At 47.9% G+C, this 17,371-nt stretch overlaps 1 protein-coding gene across 5 annotated transcripts in view; it reads left to right on the top strand.

Moving 5' to 3' along the window:
- Positions 1-1,618: 1,618 nt before the first annotated feature.
- Positions 1,619-17,371, top strand: part of LOC108151085 (teneurin-m) — a 139,376-nt gene continuing 123,623 nt past the window's right edge. For 3 of the 5 annotated variants that reach the window (XM_033387163.1, XM_017279471.2, XM_017279470.2), the window contains exon 1: positions 1,620-2,628. In XM_033387163.1, the coding sequence (XP_033243054.1) occupies positions 2,313-2,628 (316 nt within the window). In that variant the 5' untranslated portion in view covers positions 1,620-2,312. Of the gene's footprint in view, positions 2,629-17,371 lie in introns of all 5 variants that reach the window. The other 2 variants (XM_017279469.2, XM_017279468.2) reach the window with 1 other exon arrangement.

Below are 17,371 nucleotides of genomic sequence, written 5' to 3'. Positions count from 1 at the left end.
CGGTGGTAGTCGAGAAATGACAATTTCTTCTGCATCTTCTTTCGGTGAAAGCTGTCAAAAAAGCTTCAGCAACAACTTCCGTTACATGGCAGAGGTGTATTGGTGGGGGGTGGTTGGTGGGGGGGGGGGTGTAGGGATGCGGGAAGGATACGAGCGACCTGCGCTCAAAAGTTAAGCCATTAGCGAAATGTCCTTTACTTTGCTTCTAACGCAATTTTCTGCTTCTTTTCGTCGGCCAGAACGAGGACCACGACCAGGATCCTCTTTGCCACCCACCGCCCACTGTCCATCCCCCTGTCCATTGTCTGTTGCTTCGTTAGCCACGAAGAAGTAGGGGTAAGGGGGGTTCGGGCCAGGTCGACCCGCTCCTGGTTCTGAATGACAACTTCAGTGTCAGCATTTTCGGGCCAAAACTTTTGCGCCTCCCCTCGCATGGGTTTTTTACGGGTGGGCGGGTGCCAGGGCAACTTTTCTCCGGCGCTAATGAAGTTGAAGGATATTTTTTGGCTCTGGGAACTTTCCATTGTCCTTATCCGATGTAATTAGCAAATGAAAAACTATTTTCCACTTCCATTATTTTCATCTCCGAAAGGATTCCAGTGCACGCTTCAGGAACTGCGAAGAATACGAAGATGATGAGTATGAAAGATGAGTTTTGGGATTTTTCAGAAAATGCTTATTTCTCGGCATTCCAGAAGGTTTTCAAAACTATTTCCATATCTGATGAAATTCCAGAGGCACAGCAGTGCTCTGTTAACCCCATAACAGCGCTGTTATAGGCGTTCACAGCGCTTGATTTATCGTCTTATGGCAGCCATAGATATGGCGGATATAGTGTACAATTTTGATATTTTTGTAGTATTTTCTAGTAAATTCTATTAAGTATTTCCCCTTTTCCTGAAGAGATAACAGCGGAAGAACAGTTCACAGTTAATTCCAACAACTGCTCTGTTACAGCAGCGTGGGTCTTAACAGTGTCAATGTTAATGGCCCCAGGCATGGCTGTAATCCCCGTCATTGGCACTGTTATTACAGCACTATTCGTCGTAGATAAATTTGAACGAAACTCGTTTGCAAAGCGCGTAACACGGGTAGCTGGCAGTCCAGTCGCTTAGATTCATTTCCCCTGATGTTTTGGCAACATATTGAACGCACTTTTTAACCTTCAAAACGCAACAGCGCAGTCGACAGACCTTCGTTCAGTTGTCGCTCTCTCCTCCATGGAACCAACAGCACAGAACAGCGCTGCCAGCGCCGACTGCGACGACATGCGCACAAATGACGTTGGGCAGCAGCGGCAGCAGCAGCGCAGCCGAAGCAGTTAAACGAAAGCACAGCACAGCATCGCATCCATCCCCAGCCGCCCACGCCGCCAACAACACTTGCGCTCTTTTTCTCTCTTTGGCTGCTCTCATTTGAACGAAAGCCGAGCTCTCAATTCGCCGACGCTCTCTCGCTCTCACCGAACCGGTAGGCAACAATGAGTCTCATTGCGGCAACACTATTTGTATGGGCCAGACTCATGTTCTGAGAAAACGAGCAACATGTCGCGCAACATGACGCGGATTTGAGCAACTTTTCGTACTTTTCTCTCGAACTCCACTCGCCTCGTTTTCCCTCGTACTTTACCGTTTTTTGCTTTCGCCGAGGCAGGTTCGTTGCGCGCGCTCTATCCGTTGTCCGTTTACATCGCATTTTCGCAGCGGCCAAACAAACGAATTACACAGATTTACCTCTGTTTTAACACCGTGTTCTGCGTGTGCCGTGTTTTGGAGTTGTTTTTTTTCTGTGTCCCGCGTTTCGTCTCGTCCCGTGTGTGTTTTTAGACAAGAATTGGCCAAAAATCGGAGAATTATTTCCGAGTGATAAATTGTTGAAAGTCGTGGAAGGCCCTGGACCGGGGGCCCCGCGCAAACCCAAAGAATATACCAAAACGAGATGGAAAAAGCAATGTTATGCAGTGCAGTGCAAAGAAGTGATTAAAGAATAAAATATAGAAGAAGAGAAAGAGAAAGAGGAGGAAAGGAGGAATAAGCAGAAGCGACTCTAGGGATTCGAGAATCTTTCTTCTCTTTTCGGACCCCCTCACTCTCCTTCGACTGCGAAGCAGCTCTGCTTCAGGAGTCCTCTGTCCTTTCTGCTTCTCTTCCACTCCGCCCCGCTGTCCGGCTATCCGGCCATCCGGGCCCGCAAAAGCCGCCAAGATTAAGTTCTCCAAGCAGCATCCACACCACGCATACCGGCACACGGACAACCTCTACGACGGTGGCACTGACACCGACGACGACGAATGTCCCTTGGAGTCGACCACCATGAATCCCTACGAGTATGAGTCGACGCTCGACTGCCGCGACGCGGGCGGCGGCCGGGGACCAGGCACGCTGCCCATGACGGGTCGTCACACGGCCGGAGGCACTGCCTCCGCCTCCGCCTCATCGGTGGCCGGCAGCAGCCAGACGCTCCAGCACCAGAACCAACAGAATCTGCAGGCCGCCGCCGCCGCCGCCGCCGCTGCCGCTGCAGCCGCCGCACAGTCGTCCCACTACGACTACGAGTACCAGCACTTGCCACACCGTCCGCCGGACGCAACGGCGACCTTGACGGCGCAGCGAACACACGGAAGACAAGGTGAGTGGAAGGTTGTGACTTTGGACGGACCCTGCAACGGGAGGATAAATCTGTTGTTTTTTTTCGTGTGATTCAAAAGAAATGTGAAGAGAGGGAGCCATAGTTTTCGGCTCCCTCCAGTGTGGGATTCTGTGTGAAGGAAATTCAAGTGAGAGAGAGAGTGATCAAATGGGATTTTTGTGTGGCTCAGTAAATTGCCAAAGAGAAAAGCGAGGAGTGAATTTTTTTTTATTGTGATTTCTGTTTGTGCTGAATGGGCAATTAGGAAAGATGGATTTCTTGTGAATAGAATTTGTTCATCTGCGAAATCCTCTTGATCTCTTGACGAGGGACTCCTGGGCCCATTGTCCGATAAGGAAAATTAAAGAGGCAGTTGTAAAACAAATGCCCAAGTAAATTCCCTAATTATCAGGCTCCGTTAATCTGCGGCTCTGCTCTGCTCGGGTCGGCTCGGCTCTCCCAGAGCGAAACAGAGCGATGGAAAGAGAACAAGTTGCGACAAGTTTGAGCAAATTATGGCGCTTATCGCTGAATGCGGCCAAACATTTTGCATAAATTAAACAAATTAAGGCAGCGTCCCAGCAGAGGGAGTGGAAACTGGGAAACTGGGAAACTGATACGGGAGTGTGAGTGAGTGCGGTCTGGAGTGAGTCTGACATTGAGCACCGACCCGACTGTGCTTTCCGTCTCTGTTTCATATTTCATAATTTCCCTTTTTCCGTCTGAGCGCGTTCTTTCGTGATTTCGTGATTTGTCTGATTAATAAAGCGGGCGCACAAAAGCGGGACATAAAGCGCATTTGAAAGGGATACTCGTAGTACGTACCCCCCCCCTCTCTTCTTCTTCATGCTGCCTGCGGCCGAAGGAGTTCGGTTACAATTGCCTGCTTGCTGTACTCTCCCTCTCTTAGGGAATTGTTCTCTGCCCAGCCTGCAGCTGTTGCTGTCCCGCTCGCACTTGCAGTGATCTCTTTGTACCCTTGACGAGGGTATACTACTTTTCTATGATCTTGGGACAAAATACTCGTTCCTCCAATGCGGAGGGTATCCTTTAGTCGGCTTTGGTGTTTTTTTTTATAGTGTATCTCTGATTAGCACCTGTGCAGCGAAAGATTTATCCCACAAAAACTCTTTCCACGCTCTTGGTCCCGCTCCCCGCTCATCTCATCTCATCTCTTTATTTCTTTTCTTTTCTCCTTCTATAACCACAAATAAAGACACGCTTCGACATGTCTCAGTTTTATTATTTCCGACTCTTCCTCTGCCAGCGTACGCTTTGCCTTTTGCTTTTTGGTTTTTTCTTGGCATTGGAACTTACGAACAGGAACAGACACGCTCACACACATGCCCTGCCCCGTAAAACGGAATTTACATAACTTTATTTCTGGCATTTCCTCTTTTGTGCTGTTGCTGCTGCTGCTGGCTTTTCTTTTTCTCCGTCTTCTTCTTCTTCTTCTGCTTCATCTTCATCCTCATCATCCTGCATTCCTCCTCTGGCTCTTGCTCTCTCCATCTTTTCATCGTTTCTGTGGTGTTATAAAAACAATTGCCAAAACAATTGAAAAAGCTTTGAAAGGAAATAAAAAATCGAAGGGAAATCGAACGAAAGAAAAGAACAAGAATATGAGATGAAAATTTATGTGTGTGTGTGTGTGTGTGTGTGTGTGTGCTACCTGGGAAAAACAGAGACGGAGCAACAAAGAGGGAGAGAGTGAGTCAGAGAGAGAGAGAGAGAGGGGGGTATTGTAAATTTACAACAACAAATAAATTTCGTAACTGGCAAACAATAAATTCCTGAGACCCGAAAAGACTTGAGAAAATTTCTTGTTTTCGTTTTTTTTTTTCCTTCTCGGTTTTTGGCGCAAGAAATAAAATTCAATCAAGGGATGGTGTGGGGCGAGCGGAGACCGGAGAGGGGTGTTGCTGGGAGGGAGAAGCTCGTAAATTTTCAACACTTCACCAGGCATCCTCCAGCTTTTCCTGCCCCCCGTCCCGTTACCCCCGTGTGTCATAAAATTGCCAAAAAGCCAGAACCAGAACCAGAAAAGCGCAAAAAAAATGAAAGGAATTCTCCTGCTCCCTCTCTTTGTGTCGTTGTCTCTCTCTCTCTCTCTCTCTGACAGTGTGTTGATGTGCGAAAATGTTGCTGGTAAAAGTCAGAGAAAAATGCGAGGAAAATGAAATTTCAATGTCTCAATGTTTGATTTGTCAGCCAAACGGCCTCCTGGGCTGACCGCCCGCCCGCACGCCCACCAATTAGCCAAATTAGCCCCCAAGAAACACCCAGTCTCTCCCCCCCCCCCCTGCCCCGTCCCTCTGTTCTGCGCCACTTTGCATTATTAAACGGAAAGCCATACCCATGGCGCTACTCCTCCAGATGGCCTCCAACAAAACAAAAAAAACAAAAAAAAGAATCGACAAAATCCAAACCGAAAAACCCAATCGCAATCACAATGAAAACCAAAAGCGAAAAAGAGCGCGAAACACGCAACTAATTTCGAAAATGGAAACCAATTCAACCCCGGGACAAGGTCAGGCCCCGGATTTTGGATTGGATTGGAATCGCTGCTGCCAGGAATCAATCGCTGTGTGTTCGATTTTCTCACACTGCGTTTTTCCAGCAAAACAGCAGAACGGGAAAATTATTTGTATAGTTTATCCCCAGTCGCCCCCGCCCCCTCCCCCTCTCCCTCTCTCTCTCTACTGCTGACAGCTAATGAGGCCACTTTGTTTATTTTTGTCTTGGCCACAATTTTGCGAAAAAAAAAAACCGAAACGAAAATCTAAAATCCGAAATCCGAAATCCACATTCAATTATTTTATGCATCTTAACAGCTGTGGAGTGTGTTGGAGTGCTATTGTTGCCACTGCCACTGCCACTGATGGTGCTGCCGTTTCCCCATAAACAAATCCATTCCGTACGGAATTGTTTGGTTTTGCGGGCGGTATAATTACGGGCGGCGGGTGCGGATCCCAAGGCCCGAACCGATCCCAAGATTCTTGCCTCTCTTGGCATGGGCATGTTTCAACAAGTTTGTGCTTGCGGTGTGCTTGCTCCCACTTGTTCTCTATGTTCTCCAAACAGATCTCCAACGAAAGAGAGAGAGAGAGCGAGCGAGAGAGCACTATACGATGGCTATTTTTGGTTCTTCTCGTTTTAGCAGGGGGCAATACTTATTATTGTACAAGTGGATGGAATGGAATGGGATGGAATGGAGATCTGAGTGTGTGTGTGTTAGGGCTTCCTGTGTGCGTCATGGAAGATTTGTTGAGTCAGATATGGAGAACTCTCGTATGATTCGGGATCGTCGTGCACGGCCGCCGTTGACATAGTCCTCGGCCTAAGCATCCCATCAGTATCGCTGATCCCATTCTCGGCCTTTGGCTAAGCCGCTCATCGACTAATCCCCCGGCAACAACAACAACAACAACCTGAGAAGGGACCAATCCAGTGTCCTGCCGATAATGACACCACAAAGCCCCAGCTGTCATACTCGCATCGGCAGGTCCGGGGCTCTTGTCGCATTGTCGCATTCGCGGCTAAAACTTTACAATTCCGATTTCCAATTTCGGCCCCAGTCCCGGCCCAGGACATTTGTTAAGTGTCTGCAGGGATTTTTGGGAAACTGGGAAAAAAAAAACTGTCAATGGCAGGGGACTAGGCGCCGGGCTTGGGCCAGGGGGCAGGCGGGGGGGAAGGGAATGAATGCCAACTTATTACTTCCTGACAGCTGTCAAAAAATATATGCAAACACCCGACAGGACAACAACAACACGGACAAGGGGAAAAACTATGCGTGGAAATGTGCGCAGAATTATGCAAATCAAAGCGATTTGTAGCCCAACACAAAAAAGGAGGCAAAAAAGGAGTAGGAAAAAGGTGGAAAATGAAAAATTGACAGCAACGGGAAATTCAAAATGTGTCGAGAGCAGAGCAAGAGAGAGACGGAGAATGCTAGAGAATAGAGGAGCGAAAGAGGGAAAGGCCAGAGGAATGCTGGGAAAATTACACGTAAACAGCAGGAGGCCCGCTCACTCTCTGCCTCTTCTTTATTTTCGCGAAAGAACGCACAAAAGGAGGCACAGAAAAGGCAAGAGGCAGGACACAAAAGAGACACTCCAGAGAGGGCGAGAGGGTGAGAGGGTGATGATGGGAACGCGGGGCGAGTGGCAGGAGCGGCGATAATGATGCCGCATCGCACACCGCAAATGAGCAAACGTGCGACAGAGACGGCAGATCTGCCAGAGAGCCAGCGGCAGAGCCAGAGCCAGATAGAGGTTAAGGCTTGAAAATTTGTTAGGTGCCGCCGCTGACCTGACCTTTTTTTTTTGGAGGAGAGTACCTGCTGTTTCGAAGAGGAGGAGGCACCTTCAACAGGCTGTGTCCCTCTCTCTCTCTTTCAGTTTATACGTGCCACGGCGTTGCATCAGCTGCTGCCTGCCTGTCGTTTTGTCATTTTCGGGATTAGAGAAGAACCGAGTGCTCAGGCACTCCAGTACGTTTTGTGTGGCATGCCTCATTTAGCTGCCTGTGCCCCTAACTATGGGAAAAACGGGAACATCTTATAGTTTGATCTGAAATCCGCTTAAAGAAAGAGTATTCCCCGGATACCCTTTTTTCGGGCTCCGATTCGGAGTCTCCTGCTCCTCCGCTTTATGACGTTTTTTTTGCTTCCTTTTTTTTCGGGAGCATAAAAATGTTATTGTGAAAATCCCCACATTGTCTCGACGGAGGACTGGCTCATGTGGCACGTCCCTCGGCCCCGACTTGATGATTGCTGTTTACTGTAATTGCTGCACAATTGCTGAGAGGGAGAGGGACGGAGGGGGAGAGCGGGGGAGTCCTGCAAAAAATATTCACGCAAAAGTCATAAAAAATATGCGAATGCTGCTGCTCCTTTGCTGTGACTGTACTTTACTTATTTCTCGCTCTCTCTCTCTCTCTCTCTCTTTTTTTTATTGCCGAACATTAAATTTATTATTTTTTATAGAATGTTTCACAACTGAATGCAAATTTCGCCCCCCCCTCGCCACACACCCCGCCGCCCCTGATATTTACGAGCACTTTACATATTTTTTTTCTGTTGCTATTTTCTACTTCTTAATTGTTGTGAGAGAGGGAGAGGGAGAGAGAGTGAGAAAGGGTTAACAGCGAAGAGATGGGGGAAAAAGGCTTCCATGGACCATAAAAATTATGCTTCTGGGTTCTCCAGAAGCCGTAAAAACTAAGCGTAATGACAAATTTCGTGGCTAGAGCCACTCCCCCCCTTCCACACTCTGGGGCGGGGGTTTACAATGAACTCGAGACTCGAGACTGCACTTGCCCCTTCGTTTCTATCAACGCCTGATCCACTCCCACCCCCACCCCCACTCACCACTCACCACTCGAATGGCAGCCCACTCCCCCTCACAATCCCAATCCCCGGGGCAGCTGTCGCTATCGCTAATAAAATATCATCTCCGACGCTATAAATACCGAAACCGAACGATGCAACGCTGCAACGCTGCCACCACATTAATGTATGCCACTTTGAATGGAGCTCGACTCAGGCGGGGGCTCTGAAAGATTTCCATTTATCAGCAAAACGGAAATGCTCAATGGCATAGAACCGCAGAACAAAACGAGGAACTTTTGACCGACATATAAAGTAGTAGCAGGGAGATATAGTCCGTGCCGGAGAGCAGAGCATTCCGGGGAGCCAACATTCCATTGGAATGGAAATGGAATCCCCGGGAACCTGTGGGGGAACCTGTTGGTAGGAGCGGAGGATGCCTCTGCAAAATGGCAATTTGGGCTTCAATCGATAAATATTCCACATGGAATTAATGTAAATATTTAATAAATATAAAAGAAATAAATAAAAAACAAGTATTTCTCATAAAAGAAATAAATAAAAATATAAAACAACTGAAAAAAATATTAAATGAATAAATCTAAATATAAAATAAATAAAAATTAATATTAAAAAAAATATATACAAATATTAAATAAATATTCCTCATAAAATAGATAAATATAGATCAAAAAAATAAATAAATACAAATATAAAATAAATATTCCTCATATAATAAATCAATAAAAATATAAAATAAATTAATACAAATATAAGACCAGTAAAAATATATCAAAATATATGTATTCCTTCCATTTGACTGACTTTTCCCATAATATTGGAACATTTACGACCCGTATTCGTCTCGTTGTAAACGCACTCTCGTTCTCGCTCGTTCATCGCATTCGTAGCGAGTGCGTAGCCATTCGCTTATGGGAACTTTGTACTGCCAAATGCGCAGTGAAACGAAGGACATTTGTCCCTGCCATAAAACCCAAAAACAAGAAAAACAAACGAAAGACAGACCAACTTTTAATGCCCCAAAATCTGGCACCTTAAAGCGGCTTACGGGGCCAGAAATTAGGCAGCGGCAGCGGCAGTACAGATAAGAGATACAAAGATACACGGATATAAAGCGAGGACTGGAGACATCTGTCGGACCACTAAAAAGGCAAAAACACTAATAAAATATTTTTGCCAAAAGGACGACAGGACAGGACGCGACCAAGCAAAGGCAAAGTCGAAGGCAACGAAAAGTCTTTGCCTTTTCATCATTAGCCGAAAACCAAGGCGATAAAAATAGCAAAAACAACTCTGGGGCTTATCAGAAATAGAGGGAGAGAGAGGGAGACGGAGAGAGAGAGAGAGAAGTAAATCTCGGGAAATGATTTTCATTTTATGCCGCAACGCGACGCGACGAAAAATGGGAAAGAAGAGACGGAGACGGAGAGGGAGAGGGAGAGGGAGAGGCAGAGGCAGAAGGAAAACAATAAAATAAAATTTAAGATACATTGGAGACCAAAACAAATAGGCAGCGAATGAGATACAAAGATACAAAGATACAAAGATACACATATTGCAGCTGGCTGTGTGTGTGGCAGAGGGAGATCCCCTGTCGCCTCCTCGTTTTATGGCTCTCGACGACACTTGAAGTAGTTTCGATGCGAAAAATAATGTTCCAGCGCCGCAAAAGAAAAAGGAAATGGAAATGGATCCCAGATCTAGTACTGGATAAAGACAATAGGCCTACCTCCTCCCCCCCTCCCCCTGCTGCTCCTCCCTCCCCTGCTCCTGATGTTTTGATGGGAAATGAGCGTCTAATCGCTGTCCTGCTCGCAGATACTTTTTGGAAGTACTACACGGCCTGCCTAATGGAAATTTTACGATAGTTGGGCGACAATTTTCATTGCAGCGGGAAAGCATCGAAACAAACACCGAAAGTATCTTTTGCGGGTGCAGATACATGCGAGCAGCGACCGCAGCAGGCACATTTTTAGCACATTCTGCAGGATATCGGCTTACAATGGTCGCAGGACGACGCGTCGTCAGGTTACAGGACCAAGACATCAGGCGGCGTCCACGGCCCGTCCTTTGGGCACTTATATTTTTTTCTTTTTTCTCGCATATCGAATGACCGCCGGCCCGCCGGCCCGTCTGTCCGCCCACCCTCGACGCAGGCAGTGGCAAGGCCTCTAATGAAAGGCCACGGAATGCCCATGCGGGTGCCTGCCTGCCTGCCACTCGGAGGAGAGCAGAGAATCGTAAAGTAATAATAGTTGCCCCGAAATGTGGCAAACAGGTTTCATCTTTCTCGCTCTCTCTCTCTCTCTGTCTCTGTGGCTATCAGTGTGTAAATGTTGAATGTTTTTATTTGATTAGCGTTTGCTACGTGCCGCATTTTCACTGCCACAGCCTGTCGCCCTCTCTCTCTCTCTCTCTCTCTCTCTCTTTGAGCATCTCTCTTGTGCATTTTCCTAGGAATTCTTTTCTTTTCTGCTCTCCCCCTCCCCGCTCCGCCCCTGCCCTTCGTGCAACATCTTCCAAGATTAATTGTGTGCAAGCGTAAATTTTCTTTAATTTCGGGGAAAAACATTGAAAACATTTTGGAATTTCCAACAGGGTGGCTGGTGGAGTGTCGGTGGTGTGGGGGGTATAAATTTCCTTTTCAGGTGTGTAAAAGTGTTTGATTTTTGCCTTCGGGGGGTAAGTGTGTCATTAGGGGATGACGGAATGAAAGGGAAAGCGTCCTCCGCCCCACACACGCCCCCTCCGCCACTCCATATGTGTGCCACTGATTTAATTGTGGCCGAGGCTGAGACAATGGCAGGTGCAGGCAGGCCAGAACAAAGGACATCACAAAAGATTTCCCCCCAACAGAGAGGAAAGGATGTGCCACCCCCACCCCACCACTTTTTGGGAATGATTTACTTTAACTCTTTTTTTCCGGCTTTTCTTCTGCTGGAAAAGTTTTCCCCAAACTATTTTCATGCACTTGGGGATAAAAGTTTTCCCCGGCAGCTGGAAGATGCTTTTCTTTTCTTTTCTTTTCTTTTGGTTTCTCCCTCGCTCTTTTGCCGCTGCCTTTCGACTGTCATTTGATTGTTTTCATTTCATTTTCCGTTTTGGGCCATCAATAAGTTTGGCATTTTTTGGCCAGGCAAAGGACGCCAAGGATCTGTGTGTGCGTGTGTGGGGCACACAGGGACTCTGCTCCGTCTCATGTTCTGCGGGAATGTCTGTGGCACTGCGAGAATCTCTCTCTCTCTCTCTCTCTCTTTCTCTGGGAGGAAGTTTTCGCTTCGCTTTTAATAAATTCAACAAAGCAGAGGCGCCTCCACTGTCGCTCCCAACCCCCCGCCCTCTGAGGCCCTGAGTTGAAGGAAAAATACAACAAAAAACACGTAATAAAATATTAATGAAATTCCAAACACTTTGTCCTGGATCTCCTTCAGGTGGAGGCTTGGCGGCCGGGCGGCCGGGCACCTGGAGAGCCATCTGTTTTTTTTTTCCTGCTTTTTTTTTTGTGCTAACAAAGCACGCACTTGCTCCCGGGGACGACAGCTAGACAACGCACAGTGGGGGGCCACTTGCCACTTCCGCTTGGCGGCGTGGTGGCAGGGGGGGGTGGGGGCAGGCCGCAGATGCGGCAGGACTTTGGTCATGGTTTCGCACCTCAAAAAGTGCTGAAAAATCGTGAAAAGTCCTGCAAGAACACACATGCAAAATTGTAATAGAATTTTCCCCCTCATCCACTCCCCACCTCCCCACCCCCCACCCACCGTTGAAAGTGCAGCAGAAAACCCGAAAATAAAATTGCAATTGAAAGAAAGAAAAAAAAAGAAGAGAAAAACTCTTACGAGGAGCCACTACTCCCTTTCATGCCACAAATTGAATTTGCCCCAAAAAACTAAGGAACAATCACGAGGCAACAAAAAAGGGAATCAAAAAGGATTCAGGCAGGAAGGAGGACAAAGGGAGGTACGGAGGGAGGAAGGGAGGAAGGGAATACCAAAAGTAGATGAAATTGATTTTAAAAAGTAAGAGAAGGTGGGTGGGGGGGGGGGGGGATTAGGAGAGGGGGCTGGGGCAATGCCACAACTGCTGCTGCCGCCGCTGCCGCTGTGGCGGCACGAAAAACAAATTAAAGTAAATTCCCCAATTTCATTTTGTGGCAACAAAGTAGGAAACAAAAAAAAAACCCCCCTCTCTGCCACCCCCCGAAAAACCAGAAGGAAACGCAGCGAGGAAAACAATTGCATTTTCCTCGATTCGCCAGAGGGGGGAGGGGGGTGCAAGGGGTTGGGGCAAGGGAATAGAAATTGCCAGAGAAACAGAAGTTTTTTTTCGGCTAACGGGAATTTACGAAGCGTCCTTGGAAGAAAGGAAACTTTTAACGAGAGGAGTACCCGCCTCCTCCGCCTCCCCCTCCCCCCTTTTCCCCCTATAGATAGATCATCATAAGATAAACCAAATTCTAGATCCAATGGTGGCCGGGGGGGGCAGGGCAGGGCATGTGGCATGTGGCATGAACCTGTGTATCGGAATCTGAATCCTGAATCTGCCGCTCTTTGGAAAACTTTGCGACTCCTTTTAGGAGACTTTCGACTTTAATAAAGTGTGAAAATGCCCCCAGATGAAGTTTCTGCTAGTTTTTTGGCCATGAAAATTGATGTGCCCCCGACCCTTGGCAGGGGCAAGGGGCGGTAGGAAGGGGGGCTGGGGTTTCATAAATTTTTCAACGTTGGAAAATGTTATTTATATTTCATGGCGAACGGAAAATATAGAAGGAGAAGGACAGGGAGAGGGAGAGCGAGAAGGAGAAAGAGGGAAAAACTTTTGGCGCAGCACGAACGACTACAAATCGTGCGTACTGCCCCAACCAGGGGCAAAGAGAGGCGCACATAGAGAGAGAGAGAGAGAGAGGCATACAAATCGAGGAGGAGGAAACTTTTATACGGCCCTGGGCCGCCTGAGAGCAGGAGAAGGAGAAGGAGAAGGAGACGACGACCAAGTCATCGTCCAACAACGCTTTACGGCTTCGTTTATTACGTGTGAAAAGTGTGAAAAGCGGCCAGGGGGGGGGGGGATAGTATTTCCACAGCATCAAAAGAAGGAGAGAGAGAGAGAGGGAGAGAGGGATAGGGAGAGGCAGGACCAGCTCGGACACGTGCAAATGCGATTTTCCTTTCGGCGATTGTCGATTTTTATGCCTCGGCCTTTTGTTTGTTGTTGCGCCAACACTTTTCCCACTTGAGTGAAAAAAGCCACACTTTTTGCAAGGATACACCGTGTAGGCCTACCCTTTTATCCTTCCCGCTTGTGCCGTGTTTCGTTCCATAACTAAATTGATAATTATTATTTCCATTGAGGAGTAAATGCGAATGCCACGCGACACACGTGCCGGCGCCTGGGCCCGTGCCCAACCCTTGACAGGCGTTGACCTAGGTCAATCATTAAGCCACTGTCTCCCCTGTGCCACCGTCTCTCTGTTCCACTGTCCCACTGTCCCCCCCCCCCGTGTTCCACTGTCCTGCTGACATGCGACAGAACAGAACCGAAATGGAATGGAAACGAAAATGGAAACGAGAACGGGGCACGGGCGTGAGGGGGGTTGCCTGATACATTTGTTCAACAACTTTAACTTAATTATACGAATGAAACGAAACATTTAATTTGTCCCCCTCCCGCCTCCCCCCGCTGACGTGTGTGTGTGTGGGGGGGGGGGGTCTATAATTAGCGTCTGGTTAGAAGCGAAGCAAAGTGGCAGCACTTTTTCGAGTGTTAATTGAATGAAAGCGCCAAATGCTGTTTAAAACAAAATAAAAATGTGACAAACACAAAGGGGAGGCGAAGTGGCGAGCGGGGGGAGGCGAGAGGGGGAGCATCCATCCATAAAGATGTTATCTCTCTCTTTCGCTCGTTTTATTGATTTATGCAAATATTGACACATCAATTAATATGTCACAAAAATCAACCCCAACCCTCACCCCTCCCCCCTGCTCTGTGCTTGCCCCCTGTCCTAATGCTAATTGAAATTTGCGGTTTAGTCGGTTGTACTAACTATGTGGAGTACTATATTTAGTGGCCGGCTGATTGGTTTTCAGTTTCATGTCCGCCTGGCCATGCGATGCGGTTAACCCCCCACACCCCCTCTCCCCCGCCAGAAACACTCGCGTGAGAAAATAAAGAGCCACCGCCCACGGCCTCGCCCCCTGACCGACGACCGCCGACCGCAGCTTCATTCTTAAAGATGAAAATAAAGCCGAAACTTAATGATTTTGATTGAGATTGAACGAGAGATCCCTGGGAGGAGGAAAAAAGGAGCGCATTGCTCAGATCTTCGTTGAAAGAATGAGCTTCGGGAGAGAATTTCCCTTGCCTGGCGTTCGGTTCCATCTCTGCTGCTGCGCTGCCGCTGCCTGCCTGCCTGCTCAAACTGAGCGCAGCTTTGATCCTCTCTCTGAGCGAGCCGCTGGCAATGGGCGCTCTCCCAACAACAACAACAGCAATGCCAACAAGGTAACGGTGTTACCAAAGCAGAGCAGAATAATCTCTTGTGAGGGAAATTTTCGCCTAGATGGAGATGTACAATTTCGTGCATGTTTTCTTTTGAAGAAAGTCCCTCTCTAGACATGTGTCCCCCCCCCCCCCCTCCCCACTCTCCTCTCTCCTCTTATCTGCATCCCTTTCCTTTTTCGGGGCCATAAACAAGTGTTTTCATTGTCAAAACAACAGGCAGGCAAACACAATGGAAATGTCAACATAAAACCAAGGGAAAATCTTCGCGGAAAATATGAAAATATCTTTTCGTGGGGAGGCACATACATACATACATACATATGTATCTACAATATGTGGAGAAGGCAATACATAAATAAGATAAATAAAAATTAACATAGAAAACACACACGCACACAGAGGCAGAGGCAGTGGCAGAGGCAGAGTGTGGGGTTGGGGGGGAGAGGGGGGAGGCTGGCTTGTGTGTGAAAATCAGCGCCACATAAATATCTAAAACGAAATGAGACACAAACAAAGTCAGAGACAGACAGAGAGAGAGAGAGAGAGAGAGAGAGAGGCAGAGGCGACAGCGAAAGATATTGTCAAAATTTGCTCCGATTTTTATTTGCTGTTTTTTTTTGGTGGTGGGGGGGAGGGGAAGGTGTAGCTGTGGATGGTGTGTGTGTGTGTGTGTGCTTTCCTTTGAGTTGTAAAAATACAAGACACATGCAAATTATGAGAGCCCTGCCCCTGCCCCAGCCCCAGCCCCAGCCCCAGCCCCAGCCCCTGCCCCAGCCCCTGCTCCCCCACCTTTGGGACAGATGGAAATAAAAATAATAATATCATAGATTTATACAGATATATTTTGTTGTCGACTGTAAAAAACTTTATTGACTTTTTGCGCCCCTGCACGGCACAGATTGTGAAACCGATACGATCCGAGGCGACACCGCGACAGGTGGATGCATGCCTCATGGAAGACTATTTGTGCCGTTCTCTGAGGGATTCTCTGGTGTCGCTTAATTACTTGTGAAATACACGAGAGAATTGAGAGGTTTGTGGGTGATTTTTGGTGGGGAGCATCTTGTGGATTTATTAATAAATAATACCCATAGAATTCCATACCGCGGATGGCTGGGGCATGCCCTTCCCCATCCCCTTCCCCTCTCTCTGTCTCTGTCTCTGTCTCTGTCTTCGACTCCTCGACCCCTTTTGCGTTGCACAGTTATTTCATTGTTAATCCTTTCCATCGAATTGGAGGACATTCTTGGGGCTCTGCCCCACAATCAAAGAAAGTTCTTGTGAAACGTTTAGGAGGCCTCCAAAGGTACTGCCACATTTCTATTTTATTTTTATATAAAGCGTTGAAAGAGGGGGTGGGGGGCGGAGGGGGAACTAATTGACTTGTTGGCCTATACCCGTTCATGCAACCAGTGTGTGTGTGTGTGTGTGTGTGTGTGTGTGTGTGTGTTTGTGGCACCTGAAGCCATGCACAGAAATATGCAAATTGTGACTGGAAAAAAGAGGGCCAGGAATTATTTGTAGAACACGAGGAGCACTTTGAGGGAGAGAGGGGGCGTGGGGGGTAGTGACATTCAGGAATGTTGGAAAAAAAGTACAAGTTTTTATTCCTGTTTTTTTTTTCACATGAAAATTGAAAATCTGTCTGAGACGCTGCTCTCCCCCCGCTCGCCCGCTCGCCCACTCCCCCGCTGTGTGGGTCCTGCGTGTGGCAATTTAATAAACATAATGATCCAGGGACACAGATACAGATACAGATACGCAGACAGGGACACAGATACTGAGACAGAAAGAGAGGGAATATCAGCTTCGTGACAAAATGACATTTTGCTACCAGTCAGAAAAGAAAAGAAAGAAAAGGAAAAGAAAGGAAAAAGAAAGCAGCAAAATGTAAAAGAAGAACTCTGGCGGCGGCGCCCAGACATGACCCACCCACTGGCCAACACCGGCACCGCCATCCCCATCCCCAACCCCAACCCCCTCCCCATCCCCATCGCCATTGCCACCGCCTCCTGGCCCAAGGGGCCTGGTCGACAGTTGACTTGTGCCCCGGCCGCATCCGCATGCCTCTCTGTGGCCCCATCATTTCGGTGGTACAGGTAATGAAGCAACTGACGAAAGCAACTCCAAAAAGGAGAGGCAGAAGCTGAAGCCGAAGCAGCAGCGGAGGCAGCAGCGGAGGCAGAAGAGGCGCTGCGCTGGAAGGTTGTTATTTTAAAATTTAAATTTCTGTATAAATATACACACAAACACACACACACGTGTGTGTGTGCGTCTCTGAAATGTGCATAAGCATGCCCCAGAGTCAACGCCGTCGTCGTCGTCGTCGTCGTCTTCGACGTCATTAAAAGCCAAAAGGCGGCAACGTCGCCAAAGAAAAACTCACTTAAAATTTCAGCGCACGTGAAGCGCACGGCAGAGGAGGTGGAGCAAAAAGGAGCCCAAGGGGGGGGCTGGGATGGGGGAACGCGTGTGTTCTTATTATTTTCCTCTTTTTCGTGGAAGGTGGAGGGGGGCTGGGGGGGGGGGCCTTTCTGTTGCTAACGGTAAATGTAAGCAAGTTCCTGCCACTGCCCCTGCCCCCTGTCCCTTGGGCCCTTGAAATTTAAATACGATTCCATTCCACACCGTTCCATTCCGTTCCATTCCGTTCCATTCCGTTCCATTCCATGTATATTTTGAGGCCCGATCGCCGAAGCTTAAGTTCCACCAAAAGCGTGGGTGTGGAACCCAAGTTATGGGAGGATCGTATCGGTCGCCGCACACGCGCGGCATCACTCGATCGAAGCAGAGCTCGGAATTTCGTGCAGATAATGTTTTTTAATTATTTCTTCCTTTTGGATCCCTGGAGTATTTGTTTGTTCTTTTGTTTTTGCTTTTGTTCATGCGAAA

The sequence above is a fragment of the Drosophila miranda genome, chromosome XR (assembly GCF_003369915.1).
Source record: "Drosophila miranda strain MSH22 chromosome XR, D.miranda_PacBio2.1, whole genome shotgun sequence".
In the NCBI taxonomy this organism is placed as follows: domain Eukaryota; kingdom Metazoa; phylum Arthropoda; class Insecta; order Diptera; family Drosophilidae; genus Drosophila; species Drosophila miranda.
The sequence above is the reverse complement of the archived record's forward strand: the minus strand, read 5'-3'. Positions and strand labels throughout refer to the sequence as shown.